The sequence below is a fragment of the Hyperoodon ampullatus genome (genome assembly GCF_949752795.1).
Source record: "Hyperoodon ampullatus genome assembly, chromosome: 14".
Classification (NCBI taxonomy): Eukaryota; Metazoa; Chordata; class Mammalia; order Artiodactyla; family Ziphiidae; genus Hyperoodon; species Hyperoodon ampullatus.
In genome coordinates, this window is record NC_136927.1 from 52760940 (window position 1) to 52788534 (window position 27595).

At 52.0% G+C, this 27595-nt stretch overlaps 3 protein-coding genes across 4 annotated transcripts; 2 read left to right on the forward strand and 1 right to left on the reverse strand.

Moving 5' to 3' along the window:
• The first annotated feature begins 2566 nt into the window (after window positions 1-2566).
• On the forward strand, window positions 2567-6312 carry FIS1 (fission, mitochondrial 1). Its single transcript, XM_079719709.1, has 5 exons — window positions 2567-2700; window positions 3556-3688; window positions 5045-5121; window positions 5556-5661; window positions 5999-6312. The coding sequence occupies exons 1-5, from the start codon at window positions 2656-2658 to the stop codon at window positions 6094-6096; spliced, it is 459 nt and encodes a 152-aa protein (XP_079575835.1). The 5' UTR covers window positions 2567-2655; the 3' UTR covers window positions 6097-6312.
• A 2046-nt stretch (window positions 6313-8358) lies between these two features.
• On the forward strand, window positions 8359-12940 carry CLDN15 (claudin 15; the record flags this gene model as incomplete). Its single annotated transcript, XM_079719806.1, has 5 exons — window positions 8359-8575; window positions 11292-11456; window positions 12444-12525; window positions 12616-12732; window positions 12814-12940. 5 exons carry the CDS (start codon window positions 8359-8361, stop codon window positions 12938-12940), a joined length of 708 nt encoding a protein of 235 aa, XP_079575932.1.
• Window positions 12941-17337: 4397 nt separating this feature from the next.
• ZNHIT1 (zinc finger HIT-type containing 1) lies at window positions 17338-27159 on the reverse strand. 2 transcript variants are annotated; one of them, XR_013811256.1, is made up of 6 exons: window positions 27130-27159; window positions 20327-20497; window positions 19798-19877; window positions 19504-19673; window positions 19302-19409; window positions 17338-17865 (listed from the first exon to the last, which is right to left on the reverse strand). XR_013811256.1 is itself a non-coding variant. In XM_079719944.1 (5 exons), exons 1-5 carry the CDS (start codon window positions 27149-27151, stop codon window positions 19388-19390), a joined length of 465 nt encoding a protein of 154 aa, XP_079576070.1. In that variant the 5' UTR covers window positions 27152-27159; the 3' UTR covers window positions 19191-19387. The 2 variants fall into 2 exon arrangements, 1 of the variants encoding a protein (XP_079576070.1); XM_079719944.1 differs by lacking the exon at window positions 17338-17865 and having other exon boundaries at window positions 19191-19409.
• Window positions 27160-27595: the final 436 nt, after the last annotated feature.

The following is a 27595-nucleotide window of genomic DNA, read 5'->3' on the forward strand; positions in this document are numbered from 1 at the left end:
TCTACAAGGCCCTACATGATCTGCCCCTGGCTACCTCTCTGCCCTCATTTTCTAAACAACTCGTGTGCGTTCCTTCCTTAAGGCTTTTGCACTTGCCCATTTGTCTGCTTGGAATGTTCTTCCACCATTTACCTGCATGGCTCATTCACGCCCTTCAGTTCTCTGCCCAGGTGTCTGTCACCTCTGCAGGGTGGGCTTCTTTGAGCTCTCCTCCAATAGTATCCTCTTCTCTCACAATCCCTTTCCCCTGCTTTATTTGTTTTCAGAGCATTTTCAACTCCTGCCATTATTGTGTTTTTAGTTATTTACTTGTTCAAGTATTTTTTCTGTTTTCCCCACTAAAAAGCAAGTTCCATGAGAACAAGAACTTTATTCAGCACTGATCCCTGGCACTTAAACAGTGCCTGGCACATAGCAGGTGCTCAACGAGTATTTGTTGAATGAATTAAATCATGAATGAATGGATGAATGAATCAGCCATATAAACAAAGGGGGAGGGGAAAGATGTTCCAGATAGAGGGGACTGCATGTGCAGAGGGCCTGTGGCCACTGGGGGTTTCAGAACTGAAAAAAGGCCTAACAGGGAGAGGCAGTGATGGAGAGATGAGGCAGAGAGGTAAGCACAGACCAGACTAGAGAAGACGTTCTAGGCTTTGCTACAAGATTTTGGCCTTTGTTCTAAGGACAATGAGAAGGCATTAAAGGGTTCCAGATAAATTGAGAATTGTGTTTTTATAAGGTCCCTCTGACTGCTGGGTGGTAAATTGACAGTAACGGAGCAAGAATGGATGCAGGGAACCAGTGAGCTGGCTGTCAGTGTCTCCCAAGGCAGAGATGACAATGGTTTGCATTTGGATGCTGCTTGAAGAAGATGGAGGAACATCATTTGGATGTAAAATTAACAGGCACTACTTCTTATCCCTGTGATCCAGGGTGGATGGCTATGCTAACTAGACCAGAGAAACACAAACTCAGACTTAGGATCTCTTCACTGGCACAGAATTGAGCCATGTGAGTAAGGCATTCCTTTTCCCCCCACAAATATACATTTAACAAACCCTGATGGAGCTTTTGCCACGTGCCAGGCCTGTGCCAAGAGCTGCAACAGATACAACACGGATAAGGGGCAACAGGCCACCCGAAGGAAGTAACATCCTGATAGAAATAATGCCCTTTTGGCTTTCTTATATTCCCTGCCTTGCTAGTAGTTGCCCTTTGTGCTCGGTCCTGTTTTCACCCATCTGCTTCGTATTCTGTACATCTTTTTACCCTCTCTGCTTACCTCAAAGCCCAGCCAAAATTAGAAGCTCAATACATCTTTGAATGAATGTGAATTTTTCTCCTTGACTATTATGGAGCCAGTTCCCTAAACTGAGGTTTCTCTCAAAGTTTACTGAGCCAGTTCCCTAAACTGAGGTTTCTCTCAAAGTTTACTGAGCTCATATCACAATCATTTCAACTGTCCAAGCCAAATAGAGAAGAATAACTTGCCAACTTAACTCACAAGGCTATTATGAGGAAAGAAAAAAAAAATCAAGGGGTCTTGCAAATGTGAAAGGTGTTTGGATGATAATCCCCTGCACTTGCACTGCCGTCATTACTATTGTCGGCTTTATTTCCTGTTTATTCAACGAATATTTCTCGAACATTTACCTTGTGCTCGGAGCTGGAGATGCACGGATAAACAAGATACAGTCTCTGCTCTCATGGAACTTACATTCACATGTGTACTGGAGCACTGTGGGTCAAGGTAAAAAGAAATTTGAAAATCACCACCTACCCAGTCCCATCACTGCACAGAGCACAGATGCCAGAGTGGCATGCAGCATTTCCCCTTTCCATGCTTTGTTGCTTCACACTGCCAAGCTCCTTACTGGCCATGACCCCACATTGCAGGCCTTTCCCCCTTGGGTACACCCAGAGAATGCTTTATTAAATAATATTTAGAAGACTGGACCCTCTCTGCAAGCAGTGGCAACTGCTTTTCTTTAAATTCCCATTGATAGCATCCCCCATTATTATGTATTCCAGTCCTGGGTGTATGGTTAACAGATCAGTTTTCTTTCCTCTTGCATTATAAGAGTCAGCCGGGGCCCTGGAAACCCTGGTACCAGTTATGATTTTCTTGCAGGCACTGAAAAATCACGTAGCGTCTAGGGTCCTAGCTATCTGGGAGGGGAGAACTGGTGGGGGGGGGGAGCGAGGGAGGGTTACACTGGTCCCTAAAATTATGTGATTCATGCCCAGTTCCCCACCTTCTCTTTCCGCTGTTTTCAGTCTGGGGGCTAACCACCAAGACATAGTCTCAGAGTTTAGTGAGGCAGCCTCCGTACACGGAGGCACACGCAGGGTACCCAGGAAGATGAAGACGGGCTTGAAGACAGGTCTGTCACCGTGTGCAGCCTGCGAGCCGTGGGAAAACGAGAAGGACTTGTTGGAGCATGCGCATCAGTGATCCCCGCTGCTTCGCGGCGGCGGCGCGGGGGACGGGGTGGGGGCAGGCTCACGGCGGCTACGTGAAGCGATTGGCTCTGCGCAGCGGAGGGCGATCCCGCTTCCGCCGGACGCTGGAAGTGACTCTCCGCCCCGGTCAGTGGGCCATGGAGAAGGTGGCACAGTAGCGTCTGAGTTGTGAGCATTGCGGGGCCGGCGGCCATGGAGGCCGTGCTGAACGAGTTGGTGTCTGTGGAGGACCTACTGGTGAGGCCCGGCCTTGAGGGAGGGAAAAGGAAGATTCGGAAGGGCGGGCCCTGAGGAGAGCCCGGGTAGGGGCCAAACCCTCTTCCCAGCATCAGCTTTACCTAGGGAAGTCGAACTACGGCTCCCGGCAGCCCCTGCAGCGCCCTGCTCCTGCCTAGAGGTTCCACTTTGCCCCAAAGGCTAATGGGAGATGTAGTTTCCTGCGCCACCACGCCTCAGCTTGGGGGCCTGGAGTTTGACGGGTGCTGAGTGCATGCAGGAGCTAGGAGGTCAGGGTGAGGGCACCCGATTTTGAGTGCTCCTTCAGTGGCAGGGGGAACACAGTGACCACCTTAAACTTTCATATATTAGTCACAATCCGGCACGGTGCTAAGTACCTTTCAGGGGGGATCTCAATCTTTGTAGCTCTAGTAGGAGGTAGGCACTATTTTTATTCCCGTTTTTCAGATAAGAAAGGGTCCAGACCGGCAGGGTGGGGATGGGAGAAGCAGTCTCCGACGAGGGACCGCGTGGGCTGTTGTTGAGCAGTTCTGACAGCGTGTTTACTGTTCAGCCTCTCGGGGTCAGCTGCTCCGGGCGCGGTGCCTGGAGCCGCCAGCAGGTGGCATCTCCAGTCGGTTCCACTAGGGGGAGGGAAGCAGAGGGGGGCAGCCAAGACAGCCCGCCACTAAGAAGCAGAAAGCCTGGGTCCCAGCGATGGAGGTGGCAGAACCTGGGGTACCAGACCCCAAGACCCAAAAGGGAAATGTGGCAGAGGGGAAGATGCAGAGTAACGGGGAAAGGGACACCCAGGTCCTGCTACAGTATGGCTTGCCCCCTTCACCTCTAAATGACTCCTCTCCTCTCCTATGGCAGAAGTTTGAAAGGAAATTTCAGTCTGAGACGGCAGCAGGCTCAGTGTCCAAGAGCACGCAGTTTGAATATGCCTGGTGCCTGGTGCGAAGCAAATACAACGATGACATCCGTAAAGGCCTTGCTCTGCTGGAGGGTGAGGTGCTAGGCTGGCTCCCCAGCTCTCCCCTTCCCAACTGCCATCGTCCTCAACCACCGTTGGCCTGGCTCACTCCGTCCATCTCAAGTTCGCGGATCCTTTTTCAACATGGGACCTCATAGTGCAGTCACCTCACAGTTATTTACCAGTAAACACACTGCAAAATAAGGGCTATACTTAGCCTGACTTCTCCCACTGTGCTTTTGGCTACTTGCCACCTCATCGATGGTTGTTTTGCCAGACAGAGTCATAGCATGTCAGTCCCCACAGAACTTTGGTGATCTGGTAGTCTAGACATAAGGAAAGTGACTTGTCTCAGGTCACACAGCTGGTTGATTTTTGGCTGAATTGGGACTAGAAGCTCCTGCTTGTGTGTCCCAGTCCCATGCTCTTTGCCCCCCACCCCCACCGTGTTGCTTATTTAGCAACTGTTGTTGAAAACCTTTTGGGGGGGTGGGTGTGGAAGAAGTACAGAAAATGGTTCCCAAAATCTGTGAGCACATGGTGCTTTTTTGATCAGAATCCTATTTCCTGCTGGTTTTGGATGGGTCACCATTTTTCAGAGGCCACAATACTTGACCTTTAAATTTCTCTGTACCCCCTTTCTCTTGGTTAAGTAATGGTGTATAAGCAATCACTGTACTAGCCAAGGATGCCTGTTGTAAATCCACAAAAGTAAGACTCTTCCTTAGTGCAAATCATCTCTGCCTCCATTTGTCTATTTCTCAGGTTTCCTCTGCAGCAGGGCACAGCTGTAGAATTGGTCTCTAAACATGGCCAGTCTAGTTGAGGAGGCAGTACAGACACTTGGGAAGATGTGTAAACACCTGCAAAACCACTTAGCAAATTCTAATGCAGAGTGCAACTGAACACATGAGCCTCTGGGAAGTCACTGAACTAAGAAAGTCAGGTGGGGTCTTTCAGGGAGGGGTAACTGAAGGTGAGTTTGGAGCTGTTTTTTTAAAGGGGAAAAGAGTGCAAACTGATTTTGAACACTGTTCTGGTCAGCAAGCTGCTGTAGTTAAAATACACAGCAGATGCCACAGCTGAGTAGAGATGCCTTTTGGCTTCTCCGGTGCCTTGATTTCCTTTCAGTTCACTTGGATGAACCAAAGTTGACTGTAGTGTTGATACCGGGGTGTGGATCACTGGGGCATTGGGGCAGCTGGGGTTCATGCTGCCCCAGAGCTCTGGCTGGGAAACCCGGAGTGACCGGAGCCAAAATGGAGGCTCAGGACAGTGACTTTCTCCCAGGATCTTATAGGTATTCAGGGAGTGGAGGGGGTCTCTGGGACACAGGCACTGGGAAGGGAGAGAAGGGGTTTTTACCCTCTTCCCTCCCCCGCTCCCTAGAGCTGCTGCCCAAAGGGAGCAAAGAGGAGCAGCGGGATTATGTCTTCTACCTGGCTGTGGGGAACTACCGGCTCAAGGTAAGGCGGGGAGCCCCTCCACCCCGCCTGGTGGCCAAGCTCCCTCGCGTCTCTCTCCTCCATCACAGAGCCCAGACCCTCTGGAAGGCTGAAGAGGGCGGTAGGCAGGGGGTGGTGTTGGGTACCGAGGTGCAGGGTGATAGCAGGACGCCGAGGGAAGGTGAGAGACAGAGGATCCGGGTGCTGAGGGTGTGGGGAGCAGTGTGACATCAGCAGTGGGGTGCAGCCCCGAGCCTTGGGCTGTTATCTCCCTCGGCTTATCAGCCCCACACAGTTGGGGTGGTTTGTGGACTCTGCTCCACTGGGTCGGGCTGGAGGGAGGGAGGGGGTGGAGGTGGAGGGAAGAGCCCTGGGGCCCGCGGAGGGAAGGCCCTTCTGACGGGTAGGAGGAGGGATAGAATTCTGAGGGGGTGTGTCATTCTCCCTGAGTGTAGGAATACGAAAAAGCCCTAAAGTATGTGCGAGGCCTGCTGCAGACAGAGCCGCAGAACACCCAGGCCCAGGAACTGGAACAGCTCATTGACAAGGCCATGAAGAAAGGTGAAGGCCGTCCTGTCTGCCCTTCTCCCTCCGTCTCCGTCCACTCCCCACCCTCGTGTCTCCCTGGCCCCCAGCATCCCCAGGTCCCTCTCAACTCTGTTAAGTCCTCCTCCTTCCCTCGTGCCTGGGCCCTCTGGTCTCTCTTCAGATGGTGCCCTCCAAGCAGTTCCTCCCCAAACCCCCTTCTTTCTCCATCCCTCAGGGGTCCCTCACCCCGTGACTCCAGATAAAGAGGCACATCCTCTGTTGAGGAGCAGCGGGCAGCAAGATGGTGGCCGAGGTCCCTGCAGGGACTAGGGTTTTGGACTCATGACGGTCTCCCTTTTCCTCTCCCCAGATGGTCTAGTGGGCATGGCCATTGTTGGAGGCATGGCCCTGGGCGTGGCGGGACTGGCTGGACTCATCGGACTTGCTGTATCCAAGTCCAAATCCTGAACGAGACGGCATCTCTGCCTCTGCCTGGGGACAGACACGTGGAGCCCATGGAGGACACTGGAAGAGAGGCCCACCCGTCCTCACCGTCCCTTTCTTCTTCTGCACCTGTCACTGTCCTCTGTGACCTTCAACCTCCTCTCCCCTGAGACCTGTCCCCTAGCCCCAAATCATGTGTTTTGGGATGAGTGTAAATAAAATTGGGCTTTGGCTTGGGAACCTCTGTGTCTATGTTGAGGAAGGGGCAGGTTCTGTTGGGCCCAGGGGTGGGGGTCGTGCATGGGCCTTCCCTGCTCTGTGCCCTCCTACTTCTGCCCCCCAGGCTGTGGGGTTCTCCTTTGTCCGCTGAGCTGCTCAGACCCTACACCCTTCCTTCCTCCCCCACCAGCCCAGCCACGTCCTTGAGCAGTGGCAGGCAGCATAGGGACGTGCCCTTTGCACGGCCGTAGAATCCTGAGAAAAAGCAGTGACCAGAGGCGGAAAGGGCAGAGCTGAAGGGACAGGCAAGAATTGACGTCTCCCATCTCCTCTGACCCACTCAGCTGCCTCTCAGCGTGTGGAGTTTTCCACACCAGGGGGGCCCCCACTCAGTTTCCTCCAAAACCTCCACCCTTCCCTCCCTTTGTCTTCCTGCGCCCTCCCCTTCCTCCCCCCCATCCCACTCCTTAGGGGAGGGGGGCCACTAGTGGGGGGAAGGAAATGGGCATTTGGCATGGAGTCGGCAGAGGTCTTGGGAGAGGTCAGGAACCCAGGACATCCCAGTTGCAGAAGAAAGGTCGGGACCCAGTCCCCACACAGCCTGCTTTGCCCAACACCCAGCCCGTGCCAGGCTCAGCGTGGGCCTGCCTTACTTCACTGCATACTTTTCGTTCCTCAGCCCAGCTTGGGGGGGGGATTGGGGCAGAGGCGCCTGGGGGAGCACAGAGGAGCCTGACACGGCGAGGAGGGGATGGGGGACCACCTCAGCGCAGTGATGCCCATGTGACCGCCTGGGTGTAGGACGGGCCCCTTGGACTGAGCCCCAGCCTCACCTGCCAGAAGAGAACCAGAGCTGCCCCAGCCGTGGCCTTGGGGCGGGAACTGAGACCATCTGTGCCGGGACAGGTGCTCAGCTTCAGTTTGGGGTGGGGCAAACCCAGAAGTTTCTAATCTCTCATAATTAATAGAGCTGGTGACAGTTCTGATAACTCTTTGCTTCTTAGTTTATCAGAGGATCATATCCTGGGCTTGTGATTTATTCCCCTTGAGGCCCCTTAGCAGCAAGATCAAGCTTTTTGCCGAGAGTCAAAGATCATCCCAACAAGGGGGGAAATTCAAGTTCAGGAAGTTGAAGTTTGGGGGAAAGCAACCTCCTTTGGCCTCACCCTGGCCCTTGGGCGTCCAGACCCAGGGCATTCACCAAGTATTGAGCAATTCATACTTGCAGGGAGCTTTGATCTGTAGTCACAATTCTCATGAAGTGAGGAGTGGTAGTTCTAGTTCACAGAACCGGAAACAAGCTCAAGGGGCTCAAACTTCATGCCCACATCCCTTTGGTAAATGATGGGACCTGGTTTGAATCCAGGTTGGTTGGATTCCAGAGCCATGGGTTTCTCCCAGATTCCCCATTCCCTTTTTCAACCTTCATCTTCCTTGGAGACTCAATGCCTCAACCCCTAGCTCTTTGAGTTTCTTGAATTGTTCTCACCAACATTCAGAGAGGGTGGCTCCGCTCCCTTGGTCCTTCCCCACTGAAAGGTGCAGGGGACCTGTCTGGGGTCAGTCTCCATCTCTGTCTCTTGTCCCTCTTACTCCATTCTCTGGCCCCCGATTAAAGCTGAGTCAGAGGCGGATGCTTCCCCTCGGTTCCCAGTGCCTCCCGTGGGAGCCCTTCCTTGGCGGCATCCGTTAGTCCCTCCCTGGTAAGTCCTCTCCCCACACCCTCTCGGGGCGGGGAGCCCAGGGCAGCCCAGAGACTGGCGGGGAGGGGGTGGACTTTTGGCCCGTTTCGTTTATTCCGTCCATCGCCTCTTCAACAGCTGCCGTGCACGCTTGTCTCACTCCTCTGACTGACCTGCAGGGAAGCGGAGAGACCCGGAGAGAGGGAAGAGACCAACCAGAGACAGACCTGGGCCAAGAAAGAGGCAGAGGCTGCAGCCTGCCTCCCTCTCTCTCCCCAGCCTGCCTTAACCGCCCTCCTTAGCCAAAGCCCCTTCAAGTTCCCCTGGGGCTCAGCCCCTCCCCTCCTCTGGGGCCTCAGTCTCCCCTCGGGGCCTGTGTCCCACCATGTCGGTGGCTGCGGAGATCTTCGGCTTCTTCATCGCAGCCCTGGGGCTGCTGATGCTAGGGGTGACCCTGACACACAGCAGCTGGCGAGTGTCCACTGTGCACGGGAACGTCATCACCACCAGCACCGTCTTCGAGAACCTCTGGTATAGCTGTGCCACCGACTCCCTTGGAGTCTACAACTGCTGGGAGTTCCCGTCCATGCTGGCCCTCTCTGGTACGGGGTGGGGAGAGCTGAGGGGAGCAGAGGGAGGCGGGAGGTTGGAGAGACCCCGGCAAGGGTGGGTGCTGCCTGTGGTCTGACCTTGGGCACCATACAGATATGGGAGGCCCAATCCAGCTGGGAGACCTGGGTTTCTGAAGCCGGGAGTGCTGGGGGCAGCCCTCTGGAACTGCGGTGGAGGCCTCACCACACGTGGCACCCTGCTCTGACTTGACCCTCTGTCTTTGTGGCTACAAGTGCAGGCACTGGGGCCAGAGTGCCGGCTTCAGCACCTGCCTTTGGCTAGCTCTGTGCCCCGGGCAGGTGACAAAATGAGCTGCATTTGACCCATCTGTAAGATTACGGTCATAATAGCACTGGTTCACCAGGTGGTCGTGAGGATTATATGAGATAAAATGTGCAAAATGTTAATGTGATGTGAGCATCTATATTCGCTCAATCAAATTCAGCATTTTAGTTTCAGGGTGGGAGTGCTGGGGCTCGTGGGATGAAGAGGAAACCTCATCTTGGATTCTTGGGGGTTGAGATACTTAAAAGTCTCAGTAGCTTCGCCAGGCTTCCACTGGGGCATTGGTTTCACCACTATGGTGAGTCCTAAAGGACTGTTTTAAAGGGAGTCCTCTTGCACATCTCAGTGTCCACTGTAAGCAGGGGTGTGTTTGTGTATGTGTTTGGGGTTCTCGGGTCAACGTACTTTTTTGAGGTTCTTGGCGGGCTGGAGCCTACAGCTCTTTTGGCCCAGAAAGTTTCTCCCTGGTGGCTGAAGCATCATCCTGCTCCCTGCTCACCTATGAGTAGCACCCCCATTATTCCCCAGGAGAGTCCTTCAGTCAGCCCCTCGCCAGGCCAAGAGGGGATGACAAGAAACCCTATGTAGTGCAGCTCCCATGCCCTCACTGGGTGCTCACGGAGCCGTCATGCTTTTCCAGGCCCCCTGCTGCAGGGGCCAGTGGGTAGGGGAAAGAGCCGAGGTCAGCATGCCATGAAATCGCCCCCGTGTATGTCAAAGATGCTCTGAGCCATTAGGGAGTCCAGGTGGGTCTCTCGTGCCCCCACTATTCCCAGAATCTCCTGAGGCAGCTGCAGGGGCTTCATGCTCTCATCCCATCCAGGATGCTGCCCCCCCGAAAAAAGCCCTCTGTAAAAGTTGAGTACAGTCTGGGCCAGACACCCAGAATGCTGGGTGGCCAGAACGGACATTGGTGGCAGCCACTCAGCAGCCCTGGCCACCCCCTTCTGACTTACCCCTCAACCACACCATGGTGTAAGGAGGGGCCCCAACTTGGACTGCTGCTTGAAACCTCTCGTGAGTGTGCACGAAAGACAATGAAAGATGGGGATGCGAGGGCGTGCTGAGGGGGAGAGCAGAGAGCGCAGCTGCCCAGGTTGAGGTTCCAGGCATTGTGCTGCATGCTTCACATGCACCATTTCAGTGCTGATAACAGCCCGCTGTTGGAGGTGTTAGTAACCTCATCTTCCAGAAGCTGGAAAACTGCAAGGTGGCCTGCCCAGAGCCACACGGGTGGTAGGGGGGCTGGAATCCAGACTCGTGTGTATCACGAGCCAGCTGATACTTCCTTCCCAGGCTGGTTCTGGTCCTGGGAAGGTTCCTATCAATTATCCACCTCGCAGCCACCCAGCCCATGCTCTTATGGGCCCTTCAATAATCTCTCTTTGTCTACGAGAGCTACCTGAGGATCCGGAGCTGGTCTGCCCCAGGTGGGGATGGCTGGATGGCTGGATGGGGAGAGGGTGGGAACTCCGGAAGGAGTGGCTGGGAATAAGAGAATGCTCCCAGAGAACTTGGTCGGTCTTCCCTGCCCACCAACTCTGGGCCGCTTCACATCCTCCTGGCAGGGACCCAGCCTCTCCCCTTCAACACAGGTGGCACTGCCCCACCTGGTAAAAGGGTGCAAGGTCCTTGGGAGTGCTTGGCAACTATCAAAGACAGAGAAGGAGGAAGGGGGGCCAGAAAGGGAGTTTGAGAAAGGGGAAACAGGCACCGAAAGCATATGAGCTAGACTGACCTGGATTGGTCCTAGGCCCAGGTATCCCACGTTCCAGATAAGAAGCTGCCCTTTACCCAGTGACCCATAGGCCACTGCTGCCCCCTATCGGTCACTCCAGGAAGAGGCTCAGTTCAGGATGTCAGGCACTGCGCTGGGCAGTAAATGGGACCTAGTAGATGTGGGGAAAGGGAGGGGGTGCTTGGGTGCAGTGTCTGTAATACCCGGCAGAGCACGGCGGTTCTCAACCAGGGGTGATTTTTTGACGATGTCTAAACGTTTTGATTGTCCTGTTTGGGGGGACTGCTACTGACGTCTAGTGGACAGAGGCCAAGGATGCTGCTAAACATCCTACAATGCAGAGAATGCCCCCCAGAACAAAGCATTATCCGGCCAAAGTGTCAGTGGCTCCGAGGAGAAGCCCTGTAACGGAGGTAGAGGCGAAGTGCGCCTGCGCAGGCGGGAGGGTCAGGCGGCGCTGAGCCTCGTTGGCACCGAGGTGAGCTCCTGGGATGGAGGGGGGTGTGACCCCTCAGCCTGACCCCTTAGGCTGGATGGGGCCTGAAGGACAGGGAGAGGACTTGAGGGCTTTTAGGGACTGAGACCTGAGCAGGTTGTATAAGGGGCTGACTGTCGTAGCCGGGAGAGCAGATGGAGGGGAAGGGGCCGGCTCCGGGACCCATGGCTGCCTCCCACCTCACTAGGGTACATCCAGGCCTGCCGGGCGCTCATGATCACCGCCATCCTCCTGGGCTTCCTGGGCCTCTCCCTAGGCATGGTGGGGCTGCGCTGCACGAACATTGGAGGTCTGGAGCCCTCCAGGAAAGCCAAGCTGGCGGCCACCGCAGGGGCCCTACACATACTGGCTGGTAATTGGGGCAAGTGATGGGGGGACGCTGTGCCGTGGTGGGGGTGGGGTGGCCCGTGGCCCAGACTGCAGGGTTGCCTCACCTTCCCCTTTGCATTGACACCTGCCCTCTCTCCCTGCTCACCCCACTCTCACCCATACTCACCAGATCACTTGGTTACAAATCAGTCCATCAGCAATATTTCTTGAGCCCGCACTAGGAGCCAGGCAGGAGTGAGGTGTGGGAGGGACTCCAAAGGTGAGAGTTTCTGCCTTCCAGAGCTTACAGCCTGGATGGGAAGCCCAGAGTTAGGACATGTGCACACACACACACACACACACACACACACACTGTACACAATAACAGTACCATGTGACTCACCACCCCTTTTCAATTTGCAAAACATTTCTGCACGCATCACCTCACAAAAAGCCTGTTGGCAGGGCAGGTCTTGTCCTGTTCTCCAGATGTGGAAACAGGCTCAGAAAGGCCAGGTGGCTTGCTGGAAGACAAGCCCCAGGGGGCGGCCAGGCTGGACCTGTAGTCCGGGGACCCGGCTGGCTTCAGGCCTTCATGCGAGTGGTGAAGACCTGGCACAGCGCTGAGGGCTCTAGGAGGCCAAGGAAAGGGGAGTCAGAGCAGGCAAGGATGATGGGGAAGACTGCTTGGGCTTTTGAGGATGGGTAGGACTTGGATGAGCAGATTCCCAGTGAGGAAACTGTGGTCCAGGCGCTAGAGGTAGGAATGCCAGGGCAGATCGGGGATAAACAGGGGGAAGAGGGGCTGAGGAGCAGAGTGGAGACAGACAGGAGAGGTGGGCTGCGGTAGGGTCCTGGGGGCTGGATCGAGCAGCCTGCAGTTGACGTAGGAAACAGAAGAGTCATGAGCTGGAGAGGGGAAGCGAAAGGGATCCAGTGAAACTTGCTCTTGGACTTGATGCCCACGTCCTGCTCTCTGGGCCGCCCTTCCTCCGCAGGGCCTAGTGCGGTTCTCCTCTCCCTCCCCCAGGTGTCTGTGGGATTGTGGCTATCTCCTGGTACGCCTTCAACGTCACCCGGGACTTCTTCGACCCCTTGTACCCCGGAACCAAGTGAGTGTGGGAGCCCCACCCACGGGGGTAGTGGGTGGGCCTCTGCCCCACCCTGAGCTAGCACCACCTGCTCATCGTTCTTGTCCCCAGGTACGAGCTGGGCCCCGCCCTCTACCTGGGCTGGAGCGCCTCCCTGCTCGCCATCCTGGGTGGCATCTGCCTCTTCTCCAACTGCTGCGGCTCTCGGGACGAGGACCACGGCGCCAGGTAAGGGAGGGCGTGCCGCGAGGGGCGGGGCGCGGGGCGAGGGCCGCATCTCCCTCTGACCCAGGTTCTCTCCCCTGCCAGCATCCGGCTTCCGTACAAGGCCCCGGCAATGCCCGCCAAAAGCCTCGCTGCCCGCCTGCCCACCTCGGCCTCGGATGAAGAAGGCGACAGCAGCTTTGGCAAGTACGGGAAAAACGCTTACGTGTAGGTGGCCTGGCCTGTGGACCCCATTCCCTTCCCACTGCCCCCAGTGGAGAGGGGTGCCCGTAAACCCGGGGCTGCAGGCGCAGCCCCCTACTCGCGGTAACAAGCTCAGGGCCAAACCACGCTTCAGGCTCCGCCCCGTGCCCGGAAGCCGCGCCCAGCTCTGACCTCAGGCCCCGCCTTCCCCGTCGGAGCTCCGCCCTGGTCACGCCTCTTTCGTCTGGCCCCCTGGATCCTCTCAGGCCAAGAAACTGCTTCCTGAGAACTCACCTCTGGCCCCTGAGGCTGGAACCCTCTTAACCTTCTGAGTCTGGGTTCTGGGCAGTTAAGGGGGCGGAGGCATCCCCGAGTGTTTGTGGTCTGTATAAATACTTGCATAAATAAATTTGTATTGCGAACTGTTCAGGGGTTGAAGGGGTCATGAGGCAGTTGGCCCAGCAAGGGACCCTGGGTGCCGCCTCAGTTCCTGGACCCCAGGCTGTCACCTGTTCTCCTCTCCATCGCCTTTGGGCTGTCCCATCCAGCAGAGGAGGAGAGGAGTGGCAGGTGATTTCTAGAGTGTGGCACTGTTACAACTAACCGATAAGGGCCATCAAAGAGCAGATAAGGAATATTCAGCTCTAGGAACCGGAATAGCTACCCTCTGGCCAGACTGACAACAGATCACTCCTTTTACTCTGGACCTTTCTCACAGCTGTACAAGGAGACAGTTGGTCTAGAGCAGAGTTTCTTTACCTGGGCCTGAGAGTGGATATCAGAAACTGAAAAGCCCTTTGAAACTGTGTCAAATCAACCAGACCTGGTGCAAGTACAGTTTTCTGGGGATGGTTCAATAACTTCCAGAGGGACTTCCCTGGTGGTGCAGTTAAGAATCCACCTGCCAATGCAGGGGACATGGGTTCAAGCCACGGTCCGGGAAGATCCCACATGCCGCGGAGCAGCTAAGCCTGTGTGCCGCCACTACTAAGCCTGAGCTCTACAGCCCACGAGCCACAACTACTGAAGCCCGCGTGCCTAGAGCCGTGTTCCACAACAAGAGAAGCCACCGCAATGAGAAGCCCACACACCACAATGAAGAGTAGCCCCCACTCGCCGCAACTAGAGAAAGCCCGTGCCCAGCAACAAAGACCCAACACAGCCATAAATAAATAAATAAATAAATAAATTTATTTTAAAAAATAATAACTTCCAGAAAAGGCACCGGAGTTCTGTTCAGAGAGGCTTGCGTGTTGATGGTGTGTGTGTGACTCAGTATCCAGCTCGGGTGTGGCACGGGGTCATGGGCATGCCTGGCACAGGCCCAGTGAGTACTGAACAGAGCAGTCAGTACCCACCTGAGACAGGAGACTGAGGCCGTGAGAAAGAAGCCTGGCATCCAGTGGAAGGAGGGGGGACCAGGGCCCTGTCCTGGCACCTATCCCCTGCCGTGCTGAATACAGCGACCAGTCACTTGGGGGTGGCTTGGGTTCTGAACTTGGCCCCCTCCCCTTTCTCTTTCATCCATCTGCTCACCTGCACCCACTTTCTCCTGGGTTGCAGGGACCTCCCACATCTGCATTCTAACTGGGTCCTCTCTCCGGAGCTTCAGAAGTCATGCACCCCCTGTGTGTTTTCACCAGGCTAGGTAAATGCATCACTTTCCCCCAGAGCCACAGTTCCTGTCATGCCAAGCTCTGAGTCTCACTGACATCCTCAGTCATCTCTGGCTTCTCCCTTCACTTCCTCTTCGCCACGTCCCCTCAGTGGGCTGCCAAATCCTATCAATTCTCCTTCCACAGAGTTCTTCCACATCCACCTAGTTCTCCCCCTTGACCGCCTGGTGTTGGGTCCGGCCCTCATCCTCTCTTGCCTGGACTCATTACAGAATTCCCCTAAGTAAGCTTCTCATCCCATCTTTGTGACTCAGTCCCCATTCCTCTACTGGAGCCCTGTTCATTGCCCTGCCCTGGCAGCTCCCCGGTGCCTCAGAAAAAACAAAACAAAAAAGACAGTTATACCTTGACACACTGCCTGGCCCTAGCCTGCCTTTCTGTCCCCATTTCTTACTATTCCTCCATACAACCGTGCTCTCTCAGCAAGCTGGACTGCTCACTTGGACACACATTTGAATCAGGGCTTCCTACTGGGCTCCACCCAGAAACACTTATGCTTTTTGCACTGCTCCCTACATAAAGGGTTCCGTGGCCTATCCCTGCCCCTCCACCACCAATGCTCTGCTTTCGTACCATTTGTGGATGTCCCCTGGCCAAGTCCAAAGTCCACGTGGAAGGGACTCTCCAGGAGCGTAGACACTGGCAAGTGTATTTCATGCAGGCCCTTAGTGTAACAATCTACCAGGAGCCCTGGGCCACGTGATGCTGACCTGCCTCTTCTCATCCCTTCCCCCCTTTTAGGAAAACGAACCGGAGCCGAGTTTCATATTCGAGCATTTACTATGTGCCTTAATATGACCATGGGGTTAAATTTTGATTCCTTTGTCCATTGCACCAGGGTCACATGGCTATAAAGAGCTATCGACACATGTACCTTTTTTTTGTAGTTTTTTAAAAATTGAAGTATAGTTGATTTACAATGTTGTGTCAATCTCTGCTGTATAGCAAAGTGACTCAGTTATACACATATATACATTCTTTATATCCTTTTCCATTATGGTTTATCACAGGATATTGAATATAGTTCCCTGTGCTATACATTAGGACCTTGTTGTTTACCCTTTCTAAATGTAATAGTTTGCATCTACCAACTATGAGGAATCTAAAATAAGGCACAAATGAACTATCTACAAAACAGAAACAGACTCATAGACACATGTACCCTTTTCAACACTATTTTCTTCTTTGCTAGAAGCTACAGCAGCAAGACCGGGCCCCTGCCCTCAGAGAACTCACAGGCTGGGAGCAGACAGAAATGCAGACAGCTAGTTACCATGTAATAGGCAAGGTGCTAAGGCTACTCCAGGAATCTTCCAGTTTTTGAGGAACTAGCTATGAGAAAGCTCAGCAACAAACTGCTTTAGGTCTTGGGCAATGATATCAACAGCTGAGTACTTACCAGATGCCAGGCACTGGGCTTGGTACAGTCTCATTTAATCCTCACAATTTCTGGGAGGTGGCTGTAACAGAGTCAAAGAGGCAAAGTGACCTGTCCAAGCTAGTAATAATTGGTAGTAAAGTAATTAGTAAGTAGGCCCAAGGTTTGAGACTGAAGACCCAAATGGCCTGTTTCCCAGAATCCCTGGTTCTCCAAACTAATCCATGTCAATTATTATTATTATTAATATTTTATTTATTTATTTAGTTAGTTAGTTGTACCAGGTCTTAGTTGCGGCAAGTGGGCTCCTTAGTTGCAGCTCGTGGGCTCCTTAGTTGCAGCACATGGGCTCCTTAGTTGCGGCACATGGGCTCCTTAGTTGTGGCATGCAAACTCTTAGTTGTGGCATGCGTGTGGGATCTAGTTCCCTAACCAGGGACTGAACCCAGGCCCCCTGCTTTGGGAGTGCAAAGTCTTAACCACCGCACCACCAGGGAAGTCCCTAATCCATGTCAATTAAACTTAAAGCTCATTGAGGTCTTTAGGTGGGAGCGCCCCGGTCTTCAGCCTTCCAGATCCTAGCGTTAACCTCTTCTGCCCCTGTGGGCCCAGGAGGGGTCTGTGCTGCCCTATCACATGACACTGGATCTAGAAGCTTCTGGCCTCTAGAAGCTTTGGCATAGTGTAGATTTCCCAAAGACCAAGGTGTTTCCCAAGGTGGGGACCAAGTCTCCACTAGTACACAGGAAGTTGGCAAAAATTGCTCAAGGTTTTCCTTGAGGAGTTAAGGTTTCAAATGGGGGTCTGGAGATCTTTCCTAGAGAACATCAATGAATGACTTGGGGACCCAATCAGCATCAGAGCATCAGGAGCCCCTGGGGTCTGGCTATGTCCTATCAAGGTCAGTTGGGGAAGACTGAGTGTGTCACTGGGTAGACAAATCTTATAGCAAGCAGAACCTCTGTGATTCTTTTTATAGCAACAAAACAGGAAACAAAGTCAGTAAATTTAGGAAAAAACCAAAGAGATTGTGCTGACTCAGTGGAAATCTGACAGGAATTCCGACACAGGTGATCACAGTGAAGCACAGAAGGTGTTTCTCAGCCCAGAAATGTTTTTTGTTTTTTTGTTTTTTTTTTTTGCCATGCCGGTGGCTTGTGGGATCTTAGTTCCCCAACTAGGGATGGAACTCAGGGCCTCGGCAGTAAAAGCACCGAGTCCTAACCATGGCACCACCAGGGAATTCTATTTACTTTCTTGAGTATACTTCTTGGTGGAGAGAAAAATAGAAAGGTTAGGATCTAGGAAAGTTTCCGTTCCTGAGAGCAAGGTAATTAATCTAGGCCAAGAGTTAGCAGCCAGCAGACTGAATTCCTGATGTCCCCTGATTGCTGTATAACCAACCATCCCAAGACTCAAAGGCATAAACCATTTTATTATACACAGAGATTCTGAAGGTCAGGAATTTAGACAGGACACAGCAGAGACGGCCAGTGTCTGCTCCACGATGTTGAGGACACGGCTAGGAAGACTCAGATGGCTGAGGGTAACTTGATGTCTGGGGGTTGGAATCATCAGGAAGCATCTTCACTCCTGTGATGGAAGCCTGGGCTGGGATGGCTTGAAGGCTTGGCTCAGCCGGACCTGTCAATGGGAGGACCTGCGCGTGGCCTCTGGGTGTAGCCTGGGCTTCCTCACAGCATGGCAGCTTCAGGATGGTTGGATTTCTCACATGATAGCTGAAGGCTCCAAAAGCAAGTGTCCTGGGGACAAGGCAGAAGCTGCACTGCCTTTTACCACCTCGCCTTGAGTGTCATGTGATCGCTCTTCTACCATTTTCTACTGGTCCAAGTAGTCATAAGCCTGCCCAGATCCCAGGGGAAGGGGACCAAGCACCACCTTTTGATGAAAGGATAGTAAAAAATTTTACAGCCATTTTTCAAAACCACCACACTGAGGATTGTCTCTAAACGCTGTCCTCAACACGAAGATGTCACCAACACCACTTGCCCAACCAAGTCTCCAGAGAAAGAGCAGGAAGCTCCTCAGGAAGACACTGGGAATATTTGGGCCAACCCCAGGAAAGTCCCCAAGAGCCTAAGAAGTTCCCTAACACCAACTTGGCTGGATCTCATTAATATCTTACTGAAGTAATTTGTGCAACAAATATTTCCTAAGCACCTGGTCTGCTATGTTGCAACAGGGTACAGGGTCTTAAGACAGCAACTCCAAGGCACTTAAGAGCTCACAGCTTGCAATCCACTTAGAGAAGGTGTGGGTGTAAGAAGCTCTAGTACCACAGAAGTTACAGCATCCAGGGCCACCAAGAACAGGAGCCTCTATACCGTGAACTTCCTGATGCTTCCCAGAAATTTCTGGGTTCTCTCTGCTGCTAATAATTTCACACACCACAGCCCCTGGTAAGAGGGGCTTCCTAAGGACAAGTGCTCCCTCAGACGGGCAGCACCAAGAATGTGGTCCCAGTCTCTCTCATTTGGTTAAGAACCAGAGGACAAAGACAGGGCTGGTGCCTTCTGTGGTGCCCTTCTATACCCCCAGCCCCACCCCTCCCCTCACTCCACTTCCCCATCACCAGTCCTGGGAGCCAGCGGTACTCAAAAGATACCCAGAGTAACTATAGAAACAAAATTAAAAAAAAAAAAAAGAACTAGATCAATAACCCAAATAGCGACATAAAGCAGCCAAGGGACTTCCCTGGTGGCGCAGTGGTTAAGAATCCGCTTGCCAATGCAGGGGACACAAGTTCAGTCCCTGGTCTGGGAAGATCCCACATGCTGCAGAGCGACTAAGCCCGTGTGCCACAACTACTGAGCCTGCGCTCTAGAGCCCTCGAGCCACAACTACTGAGCCTGCGTGCCTAGAGCCCATGCTCTGCAATAAGAGAAGCCACCGCAACGAAGAATAACCCTTACTCACTGCAACTAGAGAAAGCCTGTGCACAGCAATGAAGACCCAACACGGCCATAAATAAATACATAAATAAATGTATTAAAAAAAAAAAAAGAAGCAGCCAAGAAATGCAAAGACCTGGGGATGGCAGGAGAATGGGACATAACCTTTCACAGTCAGGGACCATGAGGGGCAGACAGCAGGAGTAGGAAAAGAGACAGAGCAGTGAGTTCGAGAGACAGGAGACCCCTCAGCGTCACCCCCAAAACCCCACAGAACCACACAGGCAGGCTCCTCCTCACATGAGACCTTTTATTACAACAGCACTCTGAGGGCTCAGCCCACTGCCCTGCCACAATCCCTGCGAGTAAGACTGGTCTTCCCTGGAGGACAGGACACGAGCTTTGTTGGGCTCCTCTACTGACCCAGGGGGAGCGCCCTTCCTTTCGGTGATGCCCTCTCCAAGGCCAGGTGATGCACGGAAGGCCTTCCTCTCTGGGGACGCCTAGGGTCATACAGTCCACTTCAGGCACCTGCAAGGCAGAGGAAGCCCAGGATGAGCAGAGGGTCCAGGAGGCTGTGGGGGGAGGAGGGGGAGGGTGTGGACCCGGGGGAGGCCCCTCTCACCTGGTCTCCTGGTGGGTGCCCAGGCAGCGCACAGTACAGTACCGGGCGCCGCAGCTGACACAGGTGTAGGGGGAGGGGAAGCCACAGACAGCACAGAAGGGGCGCTGGGGCCGGGATGGGGGTCCTGCACAGGCCGTCAGGTAGTTGGGGCCCTCAGCCACACTCAGGTTCTGCAGAGACAAGGGGGCTGGTCCTATGACCCCTCTGTCCCCTCCCAGGAACACGCGCCGGGGCCAAGGATCTCTGCAGGTGCAGCCCTGCCCTGTGAGGTCCTCCCCAGCCAGCTCCTCTCACCTGCTCCTCCAGCAAGGCCTGAAAGTTTTTTCGGAAGCGAAGTTTAAAATGATCACCTCGAGTTTTCTTCTTTTTCTTTCCTAGAGGTCAAGAGCATTGAGTTACTTGGCACGTGCCAAGGAAGACACTGGTTCTTTGCTTCACCGTTCCGATCCCCCGTGTCCATCCATTGCCCAGGTGCCCACCTGGGTTCTAAGCCGGCCTCTCTCTACCACCCTCCCCCACCCCCCACTTCTCCAAGCCAAGCCTTCCTCCATCTCCACCCTCCCTATATCTAGAGCTTTGTGTCCGAGCTCAAGGGATCTCAGAGCTCATCGGCTCCAGCTTCTTCATTCTATTGATACATACAGGAAAGGAAACTGAAGCACAGAAAGGGAGAGCAGCTGGCTCAAAGGAGCCAGAGGAGCTCCTGGATCACCCATCCCCCAGCCCGGTGTCCTTACACACCCTGACCGGGGCAGGCTCTTCCCTCCTCCTGCAGCCTTGTCTCCTGGCACCTGGCCCCCGCCTCCTCCTCCACCCGACTCACCAGTGTCTGCATCATCATCAAACTGAGGCAGCCGCTTGCCGAGCTGGGGGAGCCCTGCGTGGGGGTCGTCCTGGAAGTTGTCATTCTCCAAGGCCTCGAGCTGCCTGTTGATGCGGCGTTGCCGGGCCGCCCGGTCCAGCACCCGCCGCTGTCCAGGATCCTGGGAGCGAACTAGATGGGACGGGGCCAGAAGAGTTATGGGGTCAGAGAAGAGAGAAGCTGGGGCGGCCTTGGCTCTGGGCCGCGTGTGGAAGACGTCCAGGGATTGGGGAGGCACAGTTCTCTGATCTCATCCTAGTCCCCAAGCCCTTGGCCCCTGTATCTTCTCCCAATATATCACCCACTCTGGCTGCTTCCTCCCCAGCTACCTAAGACTGCCATTTCAGTCACTCATGCCTGTTTTCTTTTCTTTTTTTTAAAATATTTATTTATTTACTTATTTATTTATTCGGCTGCGCTGGGTCTCAGTTGTGGCACGCAGGATCTTCATTGTTGCACGTGGGATCTTTAGTTGTGGTATGTGGGATTCTTAGTTGCAGCACGTGAACTCTTAGTTGCGGCATGCAGGATCCAGTTCCCTGACCAGGGAACGAACCTGGGCCCCCTGAACTGGGAGCGTGGACTCTTAGCCACTGGACCACCAGGTAAGTCCCCATTCATGCCTGTTTTCTATCCTTTTGGCCCCAGCCTTTCCTCCTAATCCCAGACCCAGGCAATGAAATGCCTCCTGGAGACCTCTCACTGCTGGACAAAATCACACAACCATGCTGACAGAGACCACGGTACACTCGGGGCTTCCAGGCTCCACTGGGACCTTGATGCACTCAGCCTTTACACTCAGCAATCTCATTTCCCACCTAAAAGGAAATGAGCCACCATGGAGAGATGCTCATCCATCAAGTGGATGCATCGCCAAGTCCCACTGCTAAACCCAAACCCTTTACCTCTAGCTCGAGTCCTCCCCGCCTCTTGCATCTTCAACCCCTCCCACTCAACTGGTACTTTCTCCTCCATAGAAAAACCTGCTAAATTCTCACGTGTCTACCCAACTTCATACCTACTCTGCTTTGAGAGCACAGTCCATGGTAAGTTTTATTTCCTTACCTCCCATCCACTCCTAACCAACCCCCGGCAAACCAACTTCCATTCAATGGGAACCACTCACACTCAGGACACCAGTGACCATCTAGGGCCAAATCCAGTGTGTTTGCTTGAGTTCTCCATAGCCTGAGACTGTGCCTATATGTCACATTTTAGTAATTCTTGCAATATTTCACACGTTTTCATTATTATCATCTTTGTTATGGTGATCTGTGACCACTGATCTTTGATGTTACTATTGTAATTTTTACGGGCTCACAAATTGCACCCATACAAGACGGCAAACGTGATTGATAAATGTGTGTGTGTTCTGACTGCTCTAGCAGTCAGCTGTCCCAAGTCTCTCTCCCTGTCCTCGGGCTTCCCGATTCCCTGAGACACAACAATATTGAAATTAGGCCAATTAATAACCTTAACAGTGGCCTCTAAGTGTTCAAGTGAAAGGAAGAGCTACATGTCTCTCACTTCAAATCAAAAGCTAGAAATGATCATGCTTAGTGAGGAAGGCATGTCAGAAGCTGAGACAGGCCAAAAGCTCAGCCTCTTGCACCAAACAGTTAGCTAAGTTGTGAATGCAAAGGAAAAGTTCTTGAAGAAAATTAAAAGTGCTAGTTCAGTCAACACCTGAATGACAAGAAAGCAAAACAGACTTACTGCTCATATGGAGAAAGATTTAGTGGTCTGGATAGAAGATCAAACCAGCCACAACATTCCCTTAATGCAAAGCCTAATAAAGAGCAAGGCCCTAACTCTCTTCAATTCTACAAAGGTTGAGAGAGGTGAGGAAGCAGCAGAAACAAAGTGTGAAGTGAGCAGAGGTTGGTTCATGAGGTTTAAGCAAAGAAGCCAGGGACTTCCCTGGTGGTGCAGTGGTTAAGAATCCACCTGCCAATGCAGGGGACATGGGTTCAATCCCTGGTCTGGGAAGATCCCACATGCCACGGAGCAACTAAGCCCGTGCGCCGCAACTACTGAGCTTGTGCTCTAGAGCCCGCGAGCCACAACTACTGAGCCTGCACGCTACAACTACTGAAGCCCGTGTGCCTAGAGCCCGTGCTCCACAACAAGAGAAGCCACCTCAATGAGAAGCCCGCACACCGCGATGAAGAGTAGCCCCCGCTCGCTGCAACCAGAGAAAGCCCGTGTGCAGCAACAAAGACCCAACGCAGCCCAAAATAAGTAAATAAATAAGTAAATTAAAAAAAAAACTTTTTTAAAAAAAGGAAAGAAGCCGTCTCCATAACATAAAAGTGCAAGTTGAAGCAGCAAGTGCTGAGGTAGAGGGACTTCCCCGGCATCCTGTGGCTAAGACTCCACACTCCCAATGCAGGGAGCCTGGGTTCGATCCCTGGTCAGGGAACTAGATCCCACATGCTGCAACTAAGAGTTTGCATGCCGCAACTAAAGACCCGGCACAGCCAAATAAATAAATAAATATATTTTTTAAAAGTGCTGCTGTAGAAGCTACAGTAAGTTATTCAGAAGCTCTAAGGGAATTCCCTGGTGGTCCAGTGGTTAGGACTGTGCGCTTTCACTGCTGTGGGCCCGGGTTCGATCCCTGATTGGGGAACTAAGATCCCGCAAGCTGCGCAGCATGGCCAAAAAAAAAAAAAAAAAAATCAGAAGATATAGCTAAGATAATTAATGAAGGTGGCAACACTAAACAACAGACTTCCAATGTAGACAAAACTGCCTTCTATTAGAAGAAGCAGCCATCCAGGACTTCCATAGCTAGAGAGGAGAAGTCAATGCCTGGCTTCAAAGCTTCAAAGGATAGGACGACTCTCTTGTTAGGGGCTAAAGCAGCTAGCTAGTAACTTTAAGTTGAAGCCAATGCTTATTTACCCTTCTGAACATCCTAGGGCCCTTAAGAATTAAGCTAGATCTATTCTGCCTGTGCTCTAAAAATGGAACAACAAAGCCTGGATGACAGCACATTTGTTTACAACATAGTTTACCGAATATTTGAAGCCCATTGTTAATACCTACTTCTCAGAAAAAAAAGACACTTTTCAAAACATTACTGCTCACTGACAATGCACCTGCTCACCCAAGAGCTCTGAGGGAGATGGACCACAAGATCAATGTTGTTTTCACACCTGCTAACACACATCCATTCTGCAGCCCATGGATTAAGGAGTAATTTTGACTTTCAAGTCTTATTATCTAAGAAATATATTTCATAAGGCTATAGCTGCCATAGATAATGATTCCTCTGATGGAGCTGGGCAGAGTCAACTGAAAACCTTCTGGAAAGGATTCACCATTCTAGATGCCATGAAGAACATTTGTGATTCATGGGAAGAGATCAAAATGTCAACATTAACAGGAGTTTGGAAGAAGTTGATTCCGACCCTTATGGATGACTTTGAGGGATTTAAGACTTCAGTGGAGGAAGTAACTGCAGATGTGGTGGAAACAGTAAGAGAACTATAATTAGAAGGGGAGCCTGAAGATGTGACTGAATTGCTGAAATCTCATGATAAAACTCATGGATGAGGAGTTACTTCTTCTGGATGAGCCAAGAAAGTGGTTTCTTGAGATAAAATCTACTCGTGGTGAAGATGTGTGAAGATTGTTGAAACAACAACAAATGATTCACAGTATCACATAACAGGGAACTCCCTGGCCGTCCAGTGGTTAGGACTATGAGCTCCCACTGCAGTGGGCCAGGGTTCAATCCCTGGTTGAGGAACTAAGATTCTGCAAGCTGTGTGGGGACAGAAGGAAGGAAGGGAGGAAGGGAGGGAGGGAGGAGAAAGAAAGGGAAAGGAAAGGAAAGGAAAAAACAAAGACTTTTAGAAAATAGAATATTATATAACTTAGTTGATAAAGCAGTGACAGGCTTGAGAGGATTGACTCCAATTTTGAAAGAAGTTCTACTCTGGGTAAAACGCTATCAAACAGCATTGCAGGCTACAGAGAAATCCTTCACGAAAGGAAGGGTCAATCAATGTGGCAAACGTCACTGCTGTCTTACTTTAAGCAACTGCCACGGCCACCCCAGCCTTCAGTAACCATCACCCTGATCAGTCAGCAGCCATCCATATCAAGGCAAAACCCTCCACTAGCAAAAAAGGTTACAACGCGCTGAAGACTCACACAATGGCTAGCATTTCTTAGCAATAAAGTATTTTTAAATTAAGGCATGTACATTTTTAAAAGACATAATGCTATTGCACACTTAACTGACTATAACGTAAAAATAAAAAAGATTTCTTTTTGGCCGCGCTGAGCAGCATGTGGAATCTTAGGTCCCCAACCAGGGATTGAACCCGTGCCCCCTGCAGTGGAAGCGTGGAGTCTTAACCACCAGATAGCCAGGGAAGTCCCTAAACATAATTTTTATATGCACTGGAAAATAAAAAAATTTGTGTGACTCACTTTATTGCGATATTCGCTTTATTGCAGTGGTTTAGAACCAAACCTGCATATCTCTGAGATCTGCCTGTACTAAGCTCTTTGCATAAATGGAATCCTTTAATCTTTACATCAACCTTATGAGACAGGTATCATTATCATCCTCAGTTTACTGGAGTTCAGAGGTTAAGAAATCTGTCCAAAGTTTACACAGCTAATAAGCACCTGGGTCAGAATTCAAACCCAGAACTGCCCAGCATCAAAAAAGATCCTCTTGATCGCTGTACTATACTGCCTCCCTTCCAAGTACCAGGCGGTTCTGGGAATACAACCAGAGCTTACAGTCAGGTGGGGAATATAAATGATCAAATAAACAAGCACAGTACAGGATAGTACATGCTAGGACAGGGAAGTACACAGTACTACAAAGCACATGACAGAAACACATAACCGGGGTTTGGGGTAGTCAGGAAGATTTTCCAGAGGAAAGTAAGTCTAGGTTGAGGCCTGACTGATGAATAGAAGTTAGCCTGATTGGGATGGGGGTGGGGTGTCTTAGGCCTTGGTACCAGCATGAGAGAAGGCCTGGATGAAAGACTGCAGTGCCTTCAATAAATTTTTTAAAGTTCTGTATGGCTGGTATATAAAGTATGTGTGTGGGGTGGGGGATGGGGATATGAAGTTAGGCAGATCATTAAGAATCTTACCTTTAAGTATCTAAAGGAATTTGGCTTTGGGACTTCCCTGGTGGTCCACTGGATAAGACTCCGAGCTCCCAATGCAGGGAGCCCGGGTTCGATCCCTGGTCAGGGAACTAGATCCCACACGCATGCTGCAACTAAGAGTTCACATGCCACAACTAAGGGGCCCACCTGCTGCAACTAAGACCCAGCGCAACCAAATAAATTTAAAATTTTTTTAAATAATAAAATAAAGGAATTTGGATTTGGGGATTTTATGGTGAGGGTGATGGAGATCCAGTGAGGGTTTAAAGATGATATGACTGGATTTATTACAAGTCAATCTGGCGGAGTGTTCTGACCCTCATCTCTTTTTATCTGGATTCCTCAACAGCTTCCTAACTGGCCTTCCAATCTCTGAACCTGCACTACACAATAGAGCAGCCACTAGTCACATGAGGCTACTGAAATTTAGATGTAGATTAATTAAGATGTAATTAATTAAGATACATAAAATTTTAAATTCAGTTTCTCAATCTTGCCACATTTCAAGTGCTCAATAGCCACATGTGGCTACCGGCTGCCATACTGAATAGTGCTGATTAAGAACATTTCCATCATCCCAGAAATTTCTACTGGACGGGGCAGCTCTAGTCGCTCCAATCCATCCTCCGCATTGAAGCTAAACTCCCTTTCTAAGAGATAAATGTGTCTGGGTCACTTCCCTGCCTTAAAAGACCTTGATGGGGGCTTCCCTGGTGGCGCAGTGGTTGAGAATCCGCCTGCCAATGCAGGAGGCACGTGTTCGAGCCCTGGTCCGGGAAGATCCCACATGCCGCGGAGCAACTAGGCCCGTGAGCCACAACTACTGAGCCTGCGCGTCTGGAGCTTGTGCTCCACAACAAGAGAGGCCGCGACAGTGAGAGGCCCGCGCACCGCGATGAAGAGTGGCCCCCGCTTGCCGCAACTAGAGAAAGCCCTCGCACAGAAACGAACACCCAACACAGCCAAAAATAAATAAATAAATAAAATTAAAAAAAAGACCTTGATGGCTCTCCACCGCCCTCTCCAGAGTTCAAACTCTTCGGCAGTTTATACAATGCCTTTCAAGGGTACCTTTTCCTAGCCCTCCAGCCTTTCTCCTCTGCAAGCCCCAGAACTGTGAACTTGGCTTCCTAAGCGATTTGCTTTTTCTTGCTCTCCTACCTTGGCAGGTGCGGTTCCCGCTGCAGGGAAGGAGTCCCCACGCACCTGCACTGAGCGAAACTGTGACTTTCAGGACTCAGTCCAAGCGTTTTCCTTCTCTCCAGTCCCCTCCTTCCCAGAAGCTGGGTTGGATGCCACTCCTCTCCGAGCCCAGGCACTCTGCATCCCTCTACCATAGCACATATCACTCTGAAATGCAGTGGTAAGTCTGCGCGTCTGCCCAGCTCCCGGAAAGCCAGTTCTTGGATGCTAAGGATCCTTTTTTCTTTCTCTATCCCCAGGGCCCGGCTTGCAGCAGGCATGAATAAAACGTGAACGGATGGTTTGGGGGTCTACCCCGACGTCAGGACCCGAGGTCCTGGGTAGGGATTTAAGACTAATAACTGGTTGAGGGAATCCTAGGCCAGGTTCGATTTTAGAGGAGGATAGGGGGCCAACAGCCAGGAGCTCACATACCCGAAGTTTTCTTCTCCACCATTTTCACAACACAGCCGCCAGATGAGCCTACTGCGCACGCGTTCTAAATCACGCGCTGTGGTAGGGGCATCACGACTTCCTGTGGCGCGTGCCCCTACGCGTGCGCAGTGTAATACGCCGCGTGACTACGTAATGTTCCCTTAGAGACCAGAAAGCTTTCCGCCATATTTTATACGGGCAAAACTACTTCCGACCTCGGTGTAGTTGTGTATTTTGCGGGACCCTCGAAATGGGTCATTTTAAAGAGGTGTTGCCAGTGATCTTTCAAGAAACGTCATTTTCCTTTGGTCCGTCTGAAGATACAGTCATCACAAAGGCATCCCCTGGAGCTTCTCCCCTGGGCAGTGAAGATGATGGGCCGGAGTACCAAAGAACTTGGCTTGAGTGGGCAATCCCAGAGGTCTCCGGTGACCCTCTGCCAAAACCTCAACCCCCAGATCCCTTG